Here is a 22,497-nt window from a genome sequence, read left to right as displayed (position 1 = left end):
CGAAGGTTTTTCACCCAACCCAACCTGATCAAATATAGCTCTGCTGCTGGGAGCCTCTGTATTGATGCCTTGAGAGCTTGTGTTCAGATATGCTGTGTTATGTTAAATATAGTTATAATCGGTATAGTTATATCACATGTAATAACTTTTAAGAGTTAAAATAGTGAAAAAAAAATTAGCAGCAATAGCTAATAAGGCGGACCCTGTCTTCTCTTCCTTTTCCAAAGTTACATATTTATAGAATCGTTAGCACAATTAAATGGAAAATATCCCTTTGCAGAATACGCTTTTTCAAATTCTGTAATTGAAAATTGAAAAATGAAATTTAATAAGGAGGACAAATTTCTTTTTATAAATTTGAATTAAAAATATACACAGAGTGAAATCAGCAAGCAAGCAGTGCAATCGTACGGCTCCAAATATACACCTTATCCGAAACATTTCCTTGTGGGGTCACCACTTCTTATTTTTTCATATTATCGTTGATTTTAAGCGTATCAAATTTCGAAATAATACGGGAAAAATCAATGGCTTCTTCTTCTCTTCTTCTCCTGCAACTGCAACCTCTCAACTCTCTATCTTCCACTTCCCATAATACCCTTCTTTTCCATCAAAATACTCATTATATCCCTCCTCTCAAAGTCTCCGCAAAACCCTTTCTCTCAAGCTCAAAACCTCTCACTGTCTTGTTCGCTCTCACTGAATCAGACTCCCCCAAGTCCCTTCAACCCGATTCGCAAACCCTCCTTCAAGAACTCGCCGTAAGCATTGATTAACATATACTTATGTCTGGTTTTGTATTTAGTTCCTTGCAATGATTTTTCTTTTTTAAATTCTTTTATGCGGCTGTTGTGCAGGATTCTTTTGATCTTCCATCAGATTACTTAGCTCAGCTACCACGTGATCTTCGGCTTGATGTAAGTCTGTTTATTTATACAGTATTTAGGGCTAATATTTTTTATGAAAATTGAGATGGTATTTATTTTTGTTTGTATTGGTGTGTCTGTAGCTAAACGACGCCGCTTTTGATCTTTCAAATGGGCCGGTCGTCGATGAGGTTAGTTGTTTTCTTTGTTGGTTAATGTTTAATTGAGGTTTTATAGCAAATGCAGAACTAAGAACTACTGATCCTATTTGTTTATTGATTATTACTTAATTGAGGTTTTATAGCAAATGCAGAACTAAGAACTACTGATCCTATTTGTTTATTGATTATTACTTAATTGAGGTTTTATAGCAAATGCAGAACTAAGAACTACTGGTCCTATTTGTTTATTGATTAACTTTACTATAATGTTTTTAACTGAATTTTCACTAGGATCTGATTTGAACCAATTGGATGGTTCTCACAGGATCTATCTCAAATCTGATTCAAACAAATAAATTTATATTTAGGAGGAGATTGAGCTAATAAAAGTTTAGATTTTTTTTTTTTAATGTTTTAGGGTAAATATTTGATGAGGTGATTTGGCAGATGAGATGAGTTGATCATATGGGGAATAATATGGAGCGTCCAAAAGAGTTCGTGGGAGTTAATTTAGCGAGTTAATATGGGGAGCTGAATTAAATTAAAGAGTAGCTTAGGTGTGCTTAGGGATACTCAACGTAGCTGAGGTAAATTAGGTGAGCTCATACATGAAATACAATTTGGGCAACAAAATCATCATAATAGAACACACAAGATTTTACGTGGTATAATCCTTTGGCCTACATCTACACAAGCATCTCATCTCCAATCTACTATATGAATGAAGTATTACATGATTTTTTGTACAATATGAACAAAACCTCATTAAAGGTTGTTAATGATGGATGATAACAGGAGAGGAAATATGGGTTTACTGGGGATAAGAGAGTTCTCTAAGAGTAGAGTAAGGGAGAAGCTCCTTTGGAAGGTGAGGTGGTCAAAGTCTTCCATGAAGTTCTTAAAAATGGAAGAAACCTTAAAAACGGTGGAAGAAGGAGATAAAACAGACTAAAAGTCTCATAAGAGCTGGAGAGAGCCAATAAAGGGATCCTTCTATGTACCCTTAGGTGAATATGTATAGGTTGTGAGCCCAAGGGGTATTTTCATTTTTTCTACCACATGGCACTTCTCTACTGGGTAGATCTTCTTAAAATAAGGATACTCTAGATATTTTACTCAATTGAGCTCATTGGCCAAGCTAAATGTGGTTTTTATCATTTGGACCCTTGTCCACGTCGCACTTGTTGACTGGGCTGCTCTACCGCCTCTATGAAGGTAGTTATAAAGATGCTAAGGTGTCCTCTATTGACTAGGTACTTTTGTAGATCTGATTTCTTATTGGTTCCTTGTTCTTAGGCTAGAAAACAAAACTTTTTCTCATTGGTGCGGAGATTTAGGAAACACATGTTTGGCACCAAATATCTTGGTTTCTTTCCATTTTTGCCTTTTGATAAGTTAATTCTACTAAGATTGGACTTATTCTTGATTGGCTCATGTGATGCAGTTGAGGTGTCACTTTCTCCACCAATCAACTTCTTCTTTATTATTCCTTTGCCACGTGTCAGCTTGCAACTTGCCCATAGATATCCTTCCAAATTTACCTCAAACAATTTTTATTATCATGATTTTTGTTTTGTAATGATTCTCTTAGCATCTGTGAATTCAGGCAATCTCAAGATATGTGATGAAAATGATAATATTTTATTTTAGATCCATTTCAGTTTAGTATTTTCTTAGGCTATTAACTTTGACCATCAAGTGGAGTGAATTTTGTAACATTTTGTTCAAATTTTTTTTTTAAATTTATTTTTTCAGTGCGGTCGAGAGCTGGGAGAACTATTGTTAAATCTCACTCGAGCATGGGAGCAAGCTGATTCATCAACTTCCCATAGTTTAGTGAAGAAGCTACCTGCATTGGAGAGCTCTTTGACAGACAATGCCAAATCAGGCAAGATCAAGAGCATATGCAGTTGATGCTTAGATACATGGTAAAGATTTTGTACTAAAGCTTGTTTCCATCCACTTGCTGTTTAGCATTTGGAAAGCGCCTGATATCTGCTGGAAGGAGATTCCAAGCAATGGGTCAGTATGGTCAAGGTGAATTACAAAAGGTATCTTGATAACCTATAAGTTGGCAGTGGCGGCTCTTCTTGTTATTACTTTCTTTTTATCGTAATGAAAAACTTTCTCTTATAAATTTGTGAACTAATAGAGTACATTGAGGACCAATTCTTCAATGGTAGAATAAGAGAAGGGACATCGGACAATACCCATGCACTTTTACTTTCAATGGGGATCATTGGTATCACTAGTGAGTCATAAAATGTTCTCCTAAATTTTTCTCCTGAATTTCTATAGTGGTCTAGAATTTCTGGTTCAGCCCCAAGAAACAATCATATATTCTACTGAGTTTTGCTGAAACCCAAATCAACTTGGCTGCAAAACATCCATCTGAAATCTAGAACCTATAAATGTTATGGCACTTCCTTTAATTTGAAAGGTTTTTCAAAGTGTGTATGCATAAGTTATACAAATTTCTGATATATTTGCATATGGCAGAAGGACTTGTATATTCTTCATGATTAATGTAAGCAATTAAATATATGCCGCTCTTGTTCTCCTCCTGGTGCTCTTTTAAAATTACAGACTTGTGATAACTTTGAACTTCCATTCCTCATAGGCATCAACTTTTGAAAGTCATTAAGTATCCTGGAGTGATCCGTTTCATCATCTTTTGCATCAACAAGGGGGTGATTATGTCAGTTCAGGGCCCTGTACCTTGTTAATTATATCTAGAAGTTCATGAAAAAAAATTTCCTATCTTAAACATAACATAACTAGCAGTTTACAGATTGCAAAAGCAATGACTGCAGCTGGAAAGCTGCTCTCTGCAAGTTCAATATCAACAACCATTGATGAACAACCAAAGAAGGAAACCAGGTTGTTGAAGGTAAATGAAAACTTTGCAATGTGTTGGGATGTTAACTCAAAGAGGAGCACTTGAAATAAATAAATATTGTTTTTTCAAAACTGTAGTTTGGAGAACTTCAGGTTGAAGTGACACCAGAGAAAGCCTACATTGGGGCAGCAATTGGATTTGTTTTTGGGTAAATATCCTATTTCAGCTGTTAATTTTGTTATAAATTCATTTGTTACTATTAGGCATGACAGAAAATTATCTTCCATTATATAAATATACTGGAAAATTGAAATGTAGGATTCTTTCATGGGAACTTGGTCAAGGCATCCAAAGCACTCCTGAGAGCTCATTGCAGTATGCAAATGACAATGCTTTGTTACTGGCAAAGGTATTTGAAAACAATGTTTTATTCGTATGTGACCTTGTTTCCAGTTATTCTATGAGGCCACTATTGCTCACTAAGCTTGAAAACCTTTGGATGCAGTCATTAAGGGGAGCTCTACTTGCAGCCTGCTATTCATCAACGTTGTTATCTGTTTGCACTGTCATCGGACTTTTCTTATATGGAAGACAACTTGCATCAAAAGAAAAGTGACCACCTTAGTAATACCTTGTCTCAGATTTGCTTGTAAATGACAATATCACTATTCTATTTAACAAGTCAGCTCTTAAATTTCACTGAAATAATGAATCAAAGAATCCAGAATCTAGAATATTGCCTTAAGGTGATTCCAGAGGGTATGAACATTAGTTAGTTATGGAAACTAATATTGGTATCATCAGGTTCCTTCTTTTGTGTCCAAGGACATAGGAGATAGGAAGTTTGTCCTAGTTCATCCATTTGACAATTCTCATGCTCTATTTTATAGTTTGTAAGATGTCCCTGGACAGCTTTGTAACATTCATTTGGCACAGCCAAAATACAGTTTTATGTATATGCTTTGACAATTGACTGATTGATTGCTTTCCAAACATCAAGAATTACTCTGATTGGTGTCACACCCATAAGCATGAAGGTAACAAGTGCATTGTTGAACATTAAACCGGCAATTCACTCAGTAACTCCTGGGGCCAAGAGCAGGAATGATTTGCAGATTGCAGTGGCAAATGTTATTTCCAACTGAGGAAAATGCTTTCCTGGAAATGGCAGGGTAGATGTTCTATTCTGTGTTATGAGGTTTTACATCCATTTATTTGTTTTCTATACATATGCCCATTTTGTCACTCAGCATGTAGCATAAATGATTCCTGTTAGTTGACCTACCACTGTAACTTGCAATTCTTATTTTAATGATAGGAAAGTGTAAACTGCAGCGACTCGGATCTGCATCAACACTTTGGACCTTGTGCATCTTTCTTATATAAATAAGATTCTTCAAATGCAAGGGAAGGTTTAAGAATTATGATGGTATTTTGTGGTAGTTTAATTTCTTGATTCAGTTTACAGTTGTCTCTTTCGTATTGTTATTATATAATTTATTCTTACTAAAAACTATGCAGCAACTTGTCTGTTCATGTATTGTTGAGACCTTGCATTAATCAGATTCTTCTGCTTGTGAAAGGGCATCCATAGAGGTGTACTGCCGAACAGTCCAAGACGCTGTCTCATTCTAACAAGTAATAAATATAATTATAGGTAAGACTCTGCTTAATTAATTCAAGTTGTGGTTGTAATTAGGCTATTGATAAAATAATTGACACAAACAAGTTATAGATGTCTTAGTCAAGTGACGAGAGCTATGCTGAGAGGTCATGTTCTTAGCTTGCCTGTGACCCTTTGATTTAATTAGTAACCATAGCTTACATCTTTCATAGTATCAGTTGTCTTTTAAAAAAGAAAAAATGTGTTGGTAAATAGATTGCATGATCAAATGATTCTGATCCTTTGCTATCTTCGTATATTTTAGTCTCTTGAATGACTTAGTTCTGGTGGTATTTTATGCCTTTGAAACAATTCGCTCCATCTGGATAGTCTAGATGACCCGTAAAATGTCATATCTTTGTCATTTCGACTGATGAAAATGAATTCCAATTCTGGATTCTTATTTGTTGATGGTCTTTGACTGCTAAATGTAATAGTTTTGTACTGAAGTATGCTTATTGCATGATTGCATCAGCCTTACTGCCTTAGAGGGGTTGTAAATCTCCTTAAACACTTCCAATGACATGATATTAGGGTTTGCTTATCTAATTTTAGGCCGCTGGTCAGTAGGAGAACAAGGGTGGTGATTTTTAGCAAATATTCGAGCTTTCTTTTTGTGTCGGCAAAAATTAAGACTGAAAAGAATAGAATAGAGAATACTTCCAAGTTCCAAAATATTTTTTTAGCAGAAGATTCTAGATATCTGTGATTGTTCTTTTATATCATCTATTACGTTATCACTGGCCCAGAGACAGCATGAACTATTCGCAGCCTCAAAAATTCAATTAACAAAACCAGACAGAGATGTCTTCACCTTCATTAAACAATAATTTATACATGATCCAAAGATTAGATAACTTATGAATATGCTTAAATAGATAAAAGTAAATCTAGTTGGTAGTTTTGACTTGTGAATATGCATGGATCTCTAGATTCGGTGGATCTTTATCATGTTGTATCATTGCCCTCTTGACATATAGATTCCCTTTTGTTATTTTCTTTAGATATTTTTTGTTTTGTGTGGTTTGGTTGTTGTTGGTGGTGGAGAGAAAAAGCTATTCTCTTGACCTAATAAAAAAAAATTTGATGTGCATTTTTTTTCAGTAAAAATCGGATTTTAAATTAAAATTTGGCAGAATTGAGCAAAAAAGCGGGTAAACGACTCGTTGAATTTTGTTATTTACCACATCACATGAAAACCAAACCAAACTATGTATTTTTAATGTTTGTATCTATGACATCACCCGTCTAAACATATGTGGATGAAATTTGATAAAGGAAAATTATCTATACATCATTTTTATTTTGTCATATATACATCTAATCATCTCAAAATCTTAACATATTTTTTGTGCCACTTTTATTTTTAAGTTTGTATCTATAAATCACTTTGACACTAAAAATGACTATTAAATAAATATCAAATCCGATATGTTAATTTTTTATAATTATAATTTCATTTAAAAATTATCATGATAATTTTTAGTAATTAAAATTTCATTTGATTTGTATGATGAAGTTTCTTAATATTAATTATAGGGAAGTTTACAATAATTATAGGGAGATTTTCTCTTCATGTTATTTTTTGTAAACTTTCCTATACTTAATTTAATTATAAAAATTAAATAAAATTATAATTACAAAAATTATAATTATAAGATGTTAATTTTTTATAATTATAATTTTATTTAAAAATTATCATCTTAGATTTTGACATTGATTTGTTTTATTGAATTTAAGGGTATGATTTAAGGGTATTCTCATAATTATAATTTTATATTTTTAAAAATTTTGTAAAATAAAATAGTCTTTTAAGTCATTTAAGAGTAAACTTGTTATTTTTAGTGTTAAAGTTGTTTTTTTTTTGAAAGGTTAGTGTTAAAGTTGTTAATTGATATAAGTTTAGAAATAAAAGTGGTGCAAAAAACTTGTCAAAATTTGAAGTGGTTAGATGTACATATGACAAAATAAAGGTGGTACATAAATAATTTTCCTTTGACAAAAGTAAACTAACAAACGATGATCACTTAATTAATTAAAAAAAAAAAGATGAATTGTTCATTAATGAATTCAACATCCCTAGCTAATTAATTGATCTTCATTTACTAATTAATTAATTATGAGTATAATCAACTGTTTCTTCGGTTTGGACTAAATGAATCCACCAACATTTATAAATAAATAAATAAAAAGGTTACATTACTTAATTTATCCAGTGAATTAAAGATATTAGCATAGCCCCATTCGTGGATTCTGCTGTATAATTAAATTAACTAGCCTAAGATCATTTTGGACTTTATGCAATTAAACGGGCTAATGGTTTATAAAGCCATTAATTGATCCCTTCTATTATGAAAGAATTTTTAGGATCTAAAGACTTTAGATATTTCGACCACAATAATAAATTTACTGTAGGGTCACTTTCGGTTTTGTCATAGTGATTGCTATATCTAGATTCACAACTTATAATATTAATTTTCTCCGCTCATTAGATATATTAAATGCATAATCTATGTCATTGGTGCGACCAACTTACCTTAACTAATAAAATTTTTTAAGGTGGGATGAAAGGTATGAGGTTTGAACTTCATTTATATAAATGAAGAGAAAATAGAGTTGACATTTATTGGAGTAGGATTTCTAACCATTTCACGCCTTACACTGATTGGTTAGACAAGGTTTTTTGCATTCAAATTGACTTAAGATATGGATCAAAATCCTCCCTTGATCTAATCTTCTATTGAACAAATTTTATTAACATGATTGATGGTTAATAGATAAAAAAGAAATGGTATCTTAAATCCTAATTATACACTACCACTAAAATACAAGTAGTACAAAATCTGTAAAAGATCAAGAGTATGATCTTAGTCCCTTCAGATATATAAATCCTCTTTTAGTAAGAATTCTTTTACTTTAATATGACAAGGGATGAGGTAAAAAATAAAAAAAAAACACTAATCTAAATACATTACATAATAAATTATATTGTATTGGAGTATTTTTCTTTTTTTTTAGTTTATCATTTATTTTAAGTAAGAGATCCTTTATTAAAAACATACTCTACAACATACACACTCACACACACACATATTGAGAATATCAATAATAGATAATAATAAAAAAAAAAACACAGATTATAGGGGTGGATCAACAACCTCTTAAAAATACTTTTACTTTTACACTCATTAATATTTATGAGATTTGAAATGAATTGATGAATGAGATTTGTTGAAATTAAATATTTAAATTTTTTTAATACTTTCTCTTCTTGTGTGGATCTCACTCTAAATCTTTCTCATTTTCTCTCTCTCTCTCTCCCTCTCTCTTTTCTCTCTTGTATTTTAAATCTCCCTTCAAGTTCTTGATCTTGGAAACAACAAGATAAAGGATACATTAATTCGAACATTGGCTGGGAACTCTTAGGGAGCTTCAGGTTCTTGTTCTACATTCGAATAAATTTTATGGTCCTTTTAAAGGAATATAAGGCTAATTATTTTTTTTTCTAAGTTGCGAATATTTGACGTCTAGAACAACAATTTCACTTAATAAAAGAACTTTGTTATTATTATCACATAATCGATTATTGGACAATGCAATGCAATTCCACATGTGTTCTAACTCAGAACTTGAATCCTCTTCTTAATTAAATACGTGACTTTTCATATTATTAATAGAAGAGTTACACCTGTTAATGTCAAAAAATGGCGAAGTAGTTATGATTCCCTTTGCTCTTATTGGTAAGATTCATGCTTAAATATTTTACTATATGTTATTGAAATGATTTATATAAGATGATCTGACTCCAATTTTGTTCACAAAAATTGGGTTGAAAGCAATTTGATTTAAAATTAAATGAAATGTATTTTTTTTTAAAAGTAATTTGATTTAAAATTAAAATACTTATTAATGTAAGGTAGCATGATCCTTTTTTTCTAAATTTACTCCAATAAAAGTACTCAACCAATTCTATACCTTTTTTTTTTAATTCTGTTATACACATATTGTTACTGATATTACATCAGACATTACAATTATAATATTTACAATCGTACTAAACAACTGGGACCACTGTCATACATTAACCCACTGAAGTACTTGTCCAAATACTTTAAACCCTTTCTAATATTTGAGGAGTGCCTATTCCATTCACATTTCGTAAGGGAGAGACTGTCTCTACTCAATTAGTTAATAATTGAGAAAGAACTGAAACTAACCTCCATAATGCTCTTATGGAAACTCGAACCCTTGCATTTAACATTGTAAATATAAGGCTTCTCCCATTAGACCAAAGGGCTATTGGTAACCAATTCTATACCTAGCATGTTCAAGAATTCTATACCTAGCATGTTCAAGAATGGTAAAGAACATAATAATTCTGAAGACATGATCACATGAATCATGAATGACATACAATGAAAGAAGTTACGTGCCTTCACCAAAAGGCCATTTAATTTGTTTCCCTCTTTTTTCCATTCTAGTGCTGTAAATGCTATACAAATTAATATCAATGTTTCCAATTTCCAAACCAAATATTTTACCAGAACACATGACATATATATAATCCAGTTGGAGTCCAAATTTGGACCACTAGATTCTCATCTCTTTTAGTTAACTTTCATCCATACATAAATATAATATACATGCAGAGTCCTTGTCATTACTTTTCTTCAAGTAAAAAGTAAATATTAATACATCATCCTTTTTTTCTTTTTTTTTTTAAATAATAAAAAGAGAAGAGATACAAAATTCTCATTAAGAAGAGATTAAATTCTCATCATCCTTAACATAAATGAAAATAGATAAATTTATTTTTCTTCAAGCCCTCACCACTGCATTTGCTCTATAAAAAGAGAGCAAGAAACAAACCAACGTACTACCATTACATATTTGCTTCCACTCTCTCAAGTCTTCACTATGGCAACTCTCACATGCTCAGCCTCCGACCTCGCTTCTCTTCTGAACACCGTGAACGACACTTCATCCGCAGCTTCCTATCTCTGCTCCCGCTTCGACACCATCTCCAAAACCCTGTCCGACACCTCGTTTGCCGTCAACACGACCTACCTTCTCTTCTCCGCTTACCTCGTCTTCGCCATGCAGCTAGGCTTCGCCATGCTCTGCGCCGGCTCGGTCCGCGCCAAGAACACCATGAACATCATGCTCACCAACGTCCTCGACGCCGCCGCCGGCGCCCTCTCTTACTACCTCTTCGGCTTCGCCTTCGCCTTCGGCTCCCCCTCCAATGGTTTCATCGGCCGCCATTTCTTTGGCCTCCGTGACGTCCCATCGCCTCTCACTGACTACAGCTTCTTTCTTTACCAATGGGCTTTTGCCATAGCTGCTGCTGGCATCACCAGTGGGTCCATAGCTGAGAGGACCCAGTTTGTCGCCTATTTAATTTACTCCTCCTTTTTAACCGGCTTCGTTTACCCTATAGTTTCGCATTGGTTCTGGTCAAGTGACGGCTGGGCCAGCCCGACCCGGTCCGACAACCTTCTGTTCGGGTCGGGAGTGATTGACTTTGCCGGCTCCGGGGTCGTTCACATGGTCGGAGGGATCGCCGGCCTGTGGGGCGCGCTAATCGAGGGCCCGAGAATCGGGCGGTTCGACCAGTCGGGTCGGTCCGTAGTGTTACGCGGGCACAGCGCGTCGTTGGTGGTTCTCGGTTCGTTCTTGTTGTGGTTCGGGTGGTACGGGTTTAACCCGGGTTCGTTTTTGACCATACTGAAGAGTTACGGAGAGAGTGGAGGGTATTACGGTCAATGGAGCGCCATAGGGAGGACAGCAGTCACCACTACGTTAGCTGGGTGCACAGCCGCTCTAACGACCTTGTTCAGTAAAAGACTGTTGGTTGGTCACTGGAACGTGATCGATGTTTGCAACGGGCTGTTGGGTGGCTTCGCTGCAATCACCTCGGGGTGTTCGGTGGTAGAACCATGGGCCGCAATCATCTGTGGCTTCGTAGCTGCATGGGTTTTGATCGGGTGCAATAAGCTCGGGGAGAAACTTAAGTACGATGACCCGCTGGAAGCGGCACAATTGCACGGCGGGTGCGGCACGTGGGGGATCCTGTTCACCGGGTTATTCGCCCGGGAGGCGTACGTCGGCGAGGTGTATCCGGGGCGACCGGGGAGGCCGTACGGGTTGTTCATGGGCGGAGGCGGTAGGCTCCTGGCCGCTCAGATAATACAAATTTTGGTCATAGCGGGATGGGTCACGGCGACAATGGGTCCGCTCTTTTATGGGCTCAAGAAAATTAACCTGCTCAGGATATCGACGGATGATGAGATGGCGGGCATGGACTTGACGAGGCATGGCGGATTTGCATACGCGTATCACGATGAAGATGATTCTTCACAGAAACCTGCCTTTGCGATGAGAAGAATAGAGCCGGCAAATGTTTTCACGCCCGATAATCAAAGCGTGTAAATAATTTTGCCAAGACTGTAAAACGAACGCGAATAATTAATTAAAATTGCTGGAATTATTATTTTTCATTGATATTTAAAAAAAAAAAAAAACTCATAGTCTAATTAAGTTGAAAAAGAGTGCATGCATGCATGAGGAATTAGCTGGGGTTTCTTTATTTGTATCATTGTATGTATCCATGCATCTCGCTGGCGATTGAGCTTACGTTTGTCTATGTATAAAATTATACTTGAAATATTGTCATTATCAAGCCACCATTGCTGCCGGTTAATATTGATATTTAAACAAGCAATATCAATTTTTTTTTTCTTTTCTTTTTAAATTTTTTGGTAATATATACGTAAAGATACCAAACACGCCTAATGAGACTGAAGATAGAAGACAAATATATCTCTGTCTATTAATTCATCTCAACAACTCGAACAACATAGATTTTCATCAAATCCAAAAGAACCTGATGCTCAATAATTCTACTAACTAATATCAGCGGCACGCACAGAGAACAATATATGTACAGGAATTGATTCCCATATTCATTGATAAATATAGACTCCTTAATGCACCGAATCAATGTACAATTTGAGCAACTAGCTGGCTAGGTAAAGTTGTATAGTCAAAATTTCATGAATTAAAAATAGTAAATAGCAAAACATCTGTAAAGGTGGCTTTAAGTTCTTTTATTAATTTTCTTATTTTCCAAAGATCAGAGATCCCTGGAGAATGTTAAAGGTTCCATTAAAGCAAAATATAAGGACCTGTCAATCCCCCTTTTTGGCTTATATGACGATAAGAATTAAGAAGTGTGACTTTTGTCTCTTATTTTTTATTTATTTATTTTTATTTTTATTTATTTTTTCTGGCCGTGGTTAGAACTTAGAACTGCTATAAGTTGTAGCTGGTCAAGTTGACATCTTGCCCATCACGTGGTGTTTTCAATTATTTGGTGTCAGTAGCCACACCATGTGTAGAATTTATGCAAAGCCAGCCAAAGTTGATGGTGGTGTTGAGATCTTGAATGAGATTTATGTATTCAGTGATAAGAGCATTTATGAAGACTTTTCTTTTTGAGTTTTGAAACATTTTGCTTGGTGTTATTTCCTAAATATTTGCTCCGTTTAAGGTGGTAATTAATGAAATGAGCTCTAGTTTTATTTTAAGTGTCGATTGTGTGTTCCCAAATGTGCAAATGCAATCATATTTTTGTCAAAAAAAATAAAAAAAGATTTGCAGCCATTCAAATAATCTGTAAGACTTCAACTTATGGACCACACACAGCATGAGTTTGGAACTACTCACTAGTCAAAAGTGCAACAATTATGAGTCACACCAAGCAGCTCCAAAGACTTGAGCGATAAGAGTTTATGGGGTTTACATTATTCTCCAGAATATCGACAGATTTTGAAAAACTAAGTATTTTGTACCTTTAAGACTCTAACTAGGGCCCAAATGGAAATGAAAAAAAAAAAAAAAGTGGGAAAAATCTTGGTCCTAACACGTGGCTTCATTGCCACAGATCCCATTTTCTTGGTGTTCTTATTTTCCATGTACGTATGGCCCAAATGATACAAATTCATATGGCTTCGAGCATTTATCTGATCAGTCCGAGCTACTTAGTGGTTCTTTGTTTTCCATTTGAAAATGTTTCGTGTAGAGAAAAAATGAGAGAAAGATAAGAGAAATAAAAAAGAAAAAAAGAAGAGAGAAAGTGTGTGGGTAGAAAGAGAATGGAAAATTTCTCTCATTTTTCTCTCCTTTTTTCATATTCCCCGTGTAAAATTAAGCATTGAGTTCTAAATAAGCACAAGACTTCATTTTTATTTAGTTTTCAGATATCCAAAAAAAAAATTTATTACTTATTTACCGATATAAAGGCAAACAAATTTTAACCTTTGCCTGAGGTCTTAAATATTCTTACTTTCTCAAGTAATACACACACATATATATTTTTTTTCACAAACTAACGTGGCATGATTTAATTAGTTGAATTAGATATCTCTTAGTTTATGTAATTTATTTTTATTATTTTGTATTTTAGTTAACCAATAAGTTAATACCAAATCCATTTGTACCAGAGTGTATATCTGTATCATCACTCATATTTTAACTTAGGACATGAACATTCATATCTTCATAATATTAGATCAAACCCAATTCAATTAATAGTATCAAATATATATATTGATATTGCCCATGATCAAAACATTTAAGCACTCAGCAAAAACTATCTAAATAGATTATTTTTCTCTTAATTTAACTCAAATAAATCAACACATGTCTTAAGATTGTTCCCTCACTCTCCCTAAATATTTGGCAAACCAACCAATTCTTCTTTCACTCACACCACAACTATTAATAATCCTACCCCATGTATCTAGCAAATATTCAATGGAAAAAGTTCACACCCATTTCCATCTTTTCCCCATATTTCAATCTTTTCAGAAATTCCATTTTGGTCTAATTATTCATCTTTAATTTCTTTTTGTTGCCTGACATTTCCATCTTTTCCCCATATTTCAATCTTTTCATCAGAAATTCCATTTTGGTCTAATTATTCATCTCTAATTTCTTTTTGTTGCCAGAAAATATTCTCATGATGGCATGTTTGAGATACTATTATGCAACTCTTTTTCATGCAGTATTATTATTGTTCATGATCTCAAGCATTCCAGTCTGTTTATCAGAGATCAAAGAGACCCATGTCGTGGATGATTCGCGGCCGTTGATCATGTTTGAGAGATTCGGATTTACAGAAGATGGCAAGGCGGAAGTTACAATAAAAGATATCTCATGGAAATCAAAAAAACAAAATTATAATAATGGTAACAATAATAATAAAGATCAAGTGCTCAACCCTGCTTCCTTGGGATTTTTCTTTGTAAGAGATCTTGCATTTCCAGTAATGATCAATGAGTCTCAGTACATTGAAGGATTTTGTTCTTTATCTAGCAGGTACGCAAAACTTGTATACAGATTTGAAAAAATCGTGCCCAATTCATCCTACAGTGGTGCAGTTAACATCAACGATCCCGATGAATACATCTTGCTCTTCGGGAACTGCCAGCCTGAATTTCAAGTGTCAATGTTTGTTAAAACAGAGATGTATAACTTGCAGCACGGGATAAAAGATTACCTTCCTGCTGGCCAAACACAGCTGCCGAGACTCTATTTGATGTTCTTTTTCACATACACTCTCTTTTTTGTTATGTGGGTTTTTATCTGCATCAAGCAGAGGCCGATTGTTGACAAGATTCATATAGTAATGGCTGCGCTGCTTCTTGTGAAAGCGCTTAAAATGATATGCGCGTCCGAGGACAAACTCTATGTCAGCGAAACTGGGACTCCACATGGCTGGGATGTAGCATTTTACATCTTCGGATTGTTCAAAGGCATAATGCTGTTCACAGTGATTGTACTCATAGGAACAGGATGGTCATTCCTGAAACCGTATCTTCAGGAACGCGAAAAGAATGTTTTGATGACAGTGATTCCATTACAAGTCCTGGAAAACATAGCGTACGTTGTCATAAGTGAAACAGGACCCGCGACGCAAGATTGGATGGCGTGGAATCATATGTTCTTGTTGATTGATATCATCTGCTGTGCTGCTGTGTTCTTTCCAATTATTTGGTCGATAAGAAGCCTGAAGGAGGCGTCAAAGACCGATGGGAAAGCAGCTAGGAATCTTGAAAAATTGACCCTTTTCAAGCAATTCTATATTGTTGTGGTGGGATACTTGTACTTCACCAGGATTGTGGTTCCAGCTTCCGCACATGTTGTGAATTACAGATTTGAGTGGACCATGTATGCTGCAGCAGAAGGAGCTAGCTTCGTTTTTTATTTGTTCATTTTCCATAATTTTCAGCCCACTGAGAAGAATCCATATTTTGTAGTTGATGATGAAGAAGAGAGTGAAGCCAGACAAATTTTGGAGGAAGATGATTCATTTGAACTTTAATTTTAGCTAACCGGCTAGTTAAGCTTCAATTGAACTGGCAGGCCAGGCATTTTGTGTTATTTATATACATATTTTTTTAATTTTAGAATGATTAATATGGTAATATGCACTCAACAAACAGAGTTTTAGTCTTCTTATCATTTCCTTTGATTTTAGTTATGAGATTGTAATGGTTAAGTAGATGCATATACTATAGAATGTTCTACTATGGATATTGAGATGCATATTCAATCAACTTCTTGTAAATACAACAATTCTTAATTTACTATTGGAACTTGGGAATGACTTTATCTTTGTTATCAACATTTTTAACCAAAATTCAATAATTTCATATAAATAAAAAATGGTTTTTATTTTATTTATGATATATCATTAACATATATAACAATAATTTTGGATTAATTCCTTTCCTTGAGACCTTTTGCACCATTTTCAGGATTTTGCAATTATGTTAGCAGTACCCAATATTTGGATTTTACAAATTATAATTTTATTTATTAAGGAAGTGTTCTATATTTATCATTTAAATAATTAAGTTTCAACTATTGTGAGCATTTATTTATAACGATCCCATCCTATTAATTATTGATATTTTTAGTTTTTTTAATAAATTATAATTTTATCCCAATAGAGTATAAATAAATTGTTACATCAAGTTGAAATTTAAATATAAGAATTATATTTTTTTAATAAAAATAAATATTTTTTTATTTGATTAATAATTTTACATAATTTTTAAATATAATATTAAAAGAGAAAATAAATGTTTATCCTCGAAGAAACGAACGACTAAGCCATGGGAGCACAAGCTCAGTTTCTTCTTCAAGCATCCACTTACTTTACTTCTTCTTTTTCTTCTTCTTCTTCTTCTTCAATAAGCCATAGCAATGTTATTACCAATAAAAGCAACATTAAATACTCCATTAACATTTCAACCTGCTGCTCCAGTAGATCCCGCTCTAACTGGGACACCACAGCTAGTGGAAATGGACGGTTCAGATTCAATTTCGAAGACGACCTCTACACCGAAGACGGCTACGATGATGATTTCTCCGCCAAACCGAGGAATTGGTGGTCGGATTACAATTATGATTATGATTATGAGGATGATTCGGAATTTGATGAGGAAGAAGATGAGTCTTGGATTTTGAAGGTATGGTTACCGAATTATTTAATTAATTCTAAGTTTATTTGGAATTAATAACATCTTCATTTTTTAATAAAAATTTTCTGTTTAAATTAGTTTTTATTTATTTATTATATTTAAGATTTGGGTATTGTAGCTGCTTCCGGTTGCTTAGACTTATTAGGTAGCCTAAAAATTGAATTGCAATGAAGAAGAACTAACGTTCAAATTATTTTTGTGGCATGGTACAAAAAAATTGTATTAGTTTACTTAGAAATTCTTCGGGATATTGTATTAAAGGGCGTCTCTGTTGCTGTATCTGTAACTAACATCAGTCCCATTTCCCGTTATTGGTAACATTGTTCAATTGTGTGTATACTTTGTGTATCTGTGTATTCGAGCAATGTATGCTTTGAATCTTTTGAAATGGGTAATGACAATATTGTTAGTGGTGATGGAAATATTAATTTTCCCCATTTGTTAAATAACGAAGTGGCTTGATTAATTAATAAAATATACATCGTCTTTGTTTGCTTAGTCACTGTTATTTCTTTACTATATATAATTCAACTTAAAACTGGACCATACGTAATGTTCTTACCTTACAAATGTCGTGATGTTATGCTACTGACTGCAGATTTTTAAAGCCTTTGGTTGGATGTTGCCTGCCATCGCAATACCGTGGTTGCTGGGAACAGCCCCAAATGCTTTGTTCATGGCATTAATTCCTCTGGGACAGTCGGTTCTTTCTCTTGCATTTGATAAATTGTGGGGAAGGACAGGTAGTATCCCAAAATCCAGACCCAGGACCAGGAGAAAAGAGAAACCTTTTGCAAAAGCTGCAAGCAGTTCTAAAACAAGCCAGAGCAAACAAGAAAATAAGGCTGCTAATGGCAGGAGAAGTTATCAGTCCTGGGTAGTAGCAGATGGTGTTTCATACGAGAAGCGTGACAAAAGTGGCTCAAGGTTTGGTGGATGGGATGATCTAGACAAGAAAGGTGAAAACCATGGGTACAGAGCTGCCAGAAAACCACCGAGTCAAATAAAAAGTGAGCGGCCAAAGCAACAGAAGAAAGGTAAACTGAGCAAGGCTGGGAGAATCAGAGAAAGGCCATTGTTGTGGAGGCTGTTGATTGCCGTTTTTCCATTCGTGGGCTCATGGACTAAATTGTTATTTTGATTCTCTCTTTTCTTTTGCTTGCAAGTTATCAAAGAGATAGAACAGTTGGTACAAATTGGAGATTAGAGCAATGGATGAACGCTTCACACTTCATACACATAGTGCTTTTTACTTAGACGTAGTCCAGCTGTGAACTTGTTTTGAAGCAGAATATTGTTTGCTGAACCAGCAGATGTGGAAACCAACCGTTTGGTTTTATGAATATACAGGGAAATAAAATGGAAGCTATTTGTGTTGGTCTCTCTTACTTAGCCACATATGCGCATTTCATTATTCCTTTTGCTGACAAAAGGTAGGGTATGAGATGATTTCCAGATTCATGTACCCCATATGATAGAAGATGAAAACCCTTGTGAAGTTGTATCCATTAATCCATTACTACATTGCATATTTATGTATTTTTATTTTCATTGTAGTTGAAGGATTTACGAGGATATCAGCCTTGAGATGGTGGATACTGGATAGGAGGATGTCAGCCTTGCCTCGCCTGAACCAATTTTACGCCACATTATGTCACTTTGCTATGCAATTGGATGCGCTGAAATTTAGATTTTTATGTACATTGCACACATTACCTCAAATCATTTTCTATGCAAAATCATTTGATGTTTTTGGAGTTACGAGGTTGTATGCTGAAGTCACCCAGAAGTGCAGTGAATTTATAAATGTAAACGTACATTGTACTCACTCAGTCGCCGTCACTTCCCTCTCTGTCATGCCATTTTCCGCCTCTGTCGTTTCTCCTCCGGTCACCATAACTAAGGGCAGCTTTTCTTCCTCTCGTTTCACTTCCCTCTCTGTGCGGTTGTCTTTAGATTATTATTATTTTTTCAAGTACGATTAATTGTGTATTCAAGGGATTCTTTTCGTGAGTTTATTATTATTATTATTATTTGAAATTTAAAATCTTTATACTCAAAGATGTCAATTTATTTAACCCCCGTTAATCGCGTGGGTGCTGGTTAGCTTAGCGCTTAACAGTAAAACCAGTTGGGGGGTGTAACTGAAAATGATAATTTGATTAACGAGGGCAGTGAAGTAGAAAATGGAGATGATAAGCTCGCACTTCAGTTGATTTTTTACCAAATGATTCCAGATTTGCATCATTAGTCGACCGATGCATTTGCTTGTAATTGCGAGTGACTTCAAAAGGCCGAAGTCTTCACTTGTAGGTGTATCGTACAGTTTGCCTCCAACCATTTTCCGTGCAAAACCAGTGTGTGATTTGGAGTCAAGCGGCTGTAAGTTGGAGCCACCAAGAAGTAATGTGAAGTTATTTATTGCCTTAGAGGAAATTGCCACAACAACAGCAACGGTCTTGTACGATTGAAGATTGAAGCACCCAATGTTCATGAAGTAGTTGTTTTTTGCAGCGTCTTCATCTTGTGAGATCAATAGAGTAGCGCTTTGTAAGAACCTCAAAACTCTTGAAATTTGCTTGGCTTTCTCTAACAGATAAGTGGCTGTGCGGGGAAATATCTAAATTTCCGCAACTTGGAATTCTTAAGCATAACGCAGGGTCTCAAGTTCAAGAGTGTTAATTGAATGTAAGTGAAGGGATTGACATGCCAACTGGGTAGCTGTAAATTGAATTTATAACGTTCTGTAGCTTTTTAAGCACACTTGGTTAGTTGGATTTTGTCTTGTCACCAGTGAATAGTGTGATATTCTGGATTGGCAGTGATTTTTGTAATTACGGACTAAATTTATAGTACGTACGACTTTATGATATCTATATAATTAATTAAAAAAAAATTATCTTCAATTTGTTTCTTTTCCTCTGGAACCAAGTCCAACAACGTTCACAAAATGAAACTAAATGGTAAACATACACGTAATTCTAGGTGTCACACTTCATGCAAGCAAATTGCATGAAGTTTCAGACAGGTGTACATAATAATTACAAAGCCCTTGTTTATATTCTAACTTAAGCAGCTGGAACCATGTCCACCATTTCTCAGTCATGCAATAAGAAAATAAGACGCCACGCGTATGTATGTCGATAAATTTCTGGAAGCTGAAAGCAGCAGTATACGGAAAAAGCAAAATAGCAAGAACCAAGAAGCGCCATGGCACGTCGTAGATATGAGCTTGGAAAGGCAGAAGAGGCCACCCAGCCCGAAACCCTCAAAGCAATTGTAGCTGAATTTCTTGCTACGTTCACCTTCGTCTTCGCCACTGAAGGCTCTATTCTTGCTCTTGGTATGTCATCACACACTCATTATTTAAATTAAGGTTGCCTGCTTCTTTTTTCCCTATATTCTCAACAATTTAAATTATATTAGATACAAATACTATTTTATATTTTTATTCATGAAAAGTCAGATGAACAACTAGGAAAGTAATTAACGCCATGGTTATTTCCAAGTAAATTTCGAAAACACAATAGAAAACTAAGGCAAATTGATTTTTTAGCCCATATTTTCTAAGATTCAAATTCGGTGACCAAATAAAGATACTTAAAAACCACGCAGCCAAGCTCGCTCCTGAGGATTTTAACTAAGTAATTACCTCAAAGTGTAAGAACAAAATGAGCATCTCCTCATCAAATTAAAATACGATCATGTATACACTCGTCACTAAATGCAAGATTATCATAAATGTATTTGTGAGTGCATATAGACACGTGAGAAACTAGAGTTTTTGGCATGGCATGTGCAGGCAAGATGTACGAACACACCCATGAAGTAATATCAACTTCAAGGCTGGTGGCAATAGCTGGAACACATGCTTGCTCGCTGTTCTTAGCGGTATCCATGAGTCTTAACATATCGGGTGGCCATGTTAATCCTGCTGTTACCTTTGGTGCGCTTGTTGCAGGCAGAATTTCACTCCTTCGAGCTTCTCTTTATTGCCTTGCTCAGCTTTTCGGCTCTGTTGTTGCTTCTCTCTTACTGAGGCTCGTCATTATTGCTGGCCCGGTAAACTTCTCTCGATTTGAAAAACACATATAAAACAATAAACCAAAAACTTCTCCTTAATTAACCTCAAATACTTTCTATACATAGAATTAACATATGACCAATAATATGTAGTTGGTGACACAAAGTATTTTAACTAATTAAGACTCCATGTGTTTCAGAGACCGGTTGGGTTTCCACTGGCATTTGATCGAGATTGGCACGGCCTTATCATAGAGGCAGCAATGACCTTTGGGCTAGTGTACACGTTTTATGCAACCACAATGGATCCCAGGAAGAGTCACTTAACCACCATAGCACCACTGGCCATGGGGTTTTTCGCCGGGGCGAACATCCTCATCGGCGGGCCATCCCACGGAGCATCCATGAATCCCGCCAGGGCCTTCGGGCCCGCCCTGGTGGGATGGCGATGGACGAAGCACTGGATCTACTGGGTCGGGCCTCTCGTCGGAGGTGGGCTCGGAGCAATCATGTATGAGTACCTGGTGATTCCGTCGGAAACACCGGTGCTACATCATTGTATTCAGCAGTCATGTACAAGTTCTTGAATAATGGAAGACTTCTACTGGTATAATGAAAGTATGGTCCTGTCTGGAGCTAAATTTTCCAACAATTTTTTCTTCCTTAAGCTGAGAAAAAGATGCACATTGAGAGCAGGATCTTAACAGCAGCAGATGCAGGTTTTCGATAGGGAGAAAAGTATAATACAGATGGTTTCGCATCTGGATAATGTCCATCACGAGAAATCCATAGCTTGATCACTTGCCTTTCAAGTCTCTCATTGATGTATTCACCATCCATGCAACTCGCAGCACACGCTTGAAACATAGACTAACAAAGAAGATTGGTAAGAAGATAAGGGACTGGGATTTAGCTGCGAACACTAACATCATAAGGTTCAATTGCAGAGCAAGCAGGGGAAAGAAGGAAACCCCAGAACTGCAAATTCATTCAACTAAAAATGAAAATAAAAACAGTGGGGAGTGCAGCAGATTATAAAGGACAGTAGTTTCCTTCAAGCTTTGCTTGAAGAATCATTCCCGTCCCTTTCTAAGCATCGGACGTTCCGTCTTCCATTTATCCTACCATCCACTCGTAATTGTGTCTCTTCCTTTCCCCCTTGGGTATCTCCATCACCCCCACTCATCCTATTATCAAGAAAACAAAAGTTTCTTGACACTTAAAGAAGTGTAAGCAATAGATTAACACTCACTGTCAGTTTCTATGTCACCTCAAGTGATTAAAAAACATTTCATGTTTCTTTACACGATGACTTCTATTTTTCCTGTTCTCCCTCTCAAAAAACTCCATCACGTTTGGTTAATGCCCAAAATAATTTTGAACCAAAAAAAAA

The 22,497-nt window shown here is 35.3% G+C and overlaps 4 protein-coding genes across 5 annotated transcripts; all 4 read left to right on the top strand.

Annotated features, from left to right (window-relative positions):
- The first annotated feature begins 445 nt into the window (after positions 1-445).
- Positions 446-12,213, top strand: LOC102627368 (ammonium transporter 1 member 2). Its single transcript, XM_025098436.2, is given in 10 exon segments — positions 446-761; positions 858-917; positions 1,010-1,057; positions 2,783-2,915; positions 3,002-3,078; positions 3,819-3,917; positions 4,004-4,074; positions 4,185-4,275; positions 4,372-4,472; positions 10,446-12,213. Coding segments are annotated over 10 exon segments (2,451 nt in total). The 5' UTR covers positions 446-527; the 3' UTR covers positions 11,983-12,213.
- Positions 12,214-14,554: 2,341 nt separating this feature from the next.
- LOC102613278 (protein CANDIDATE G-PROTEIN COUPLED RECEPTOR 7-like) lies at positions 14,555-15,916 on the top strand. Its single transcript, XM_006478943.4, has one exon. It carries the CDS (start codon positions 14,555-14,557, stop codon positions 15,914-15,916), a length of 1,362 nt encoding a protein of 453 aa, XP_006479006.3.
- A 754-nt stretch (positions 15,917-16,670) lies between these two features.
- Positions 16,671-19,073, top strand: LOC102626604 (uncharacterized). 2 transcript variants are annotated; one of them, XM_025098301.2, is made up of 4 exons: positions 16,671-17,069; positions 17,680-18,118; positions 18,248-18,514; positions 18,639-19,073. In XM_025098301.2, exons 1-3 carry the CDS (start codon positions 16,713-16,715, stop codon positions 18,286-18,288), a joined length of 837 nt encoding a protein of 278 aa, XP_024954069.2. In that variant the 5' UTR covers positions 16,671-16,712; the 3' UTR covers positions 18,289-18,514; positions 18,639-19,073. The 2 variants fall into 2 exon arrangements, with proteins under 2 accessions (XP_024954069.2, XP_006478969.2); XM_006478906.4 differs by having other exon boundaries at positions 16,674-17,069; positions 17,680-18,514.
- A 1,111-nt stretch (positions 19,074-20,184) lies between these two features.
- LOC102625627 (aquaporin TIP3-1-like) lies at positions 20,185-21,756 on the top strand. The gene is made up of 3 exons (XM_052436846.1): positions 20,185-20,424; positions 20,884-21,143; positions 21,305-21,756. The coding sequence occupies exons 1-3, from the start codon at positions 20,292-20,294 to the stop codon at positions 21,689-21,691; spliced, it is 780 nt and encodes a 259-aa protein (XP_052292806.1). The 5' UTR covers positions 20,185-20,291; the 3' UTR covers positions 21,692-21,756.
- Positions 21,757-22,497: the final 741 nt, after the last annotated feature.

Source organism: Citrus sinensis, chromosome 3, assembly GCF_022201045.2.
Source record: "Citrus sinensis cultivar Valencia sweet orange chromosome 3, DVS_A1.0, whole genome shotgun sequence".
Lineage (NCBI taxonomy): Eukaryota > Viridiplantae > Streptophyta > Magnoliopsida > Sapindales > Rutaceae > Citrus > Citrus sinensis.
Note: the sequence above shows the minus strand (reverse complement) of the source record. Positions and strands in the feature narration are given on the sequence as shown.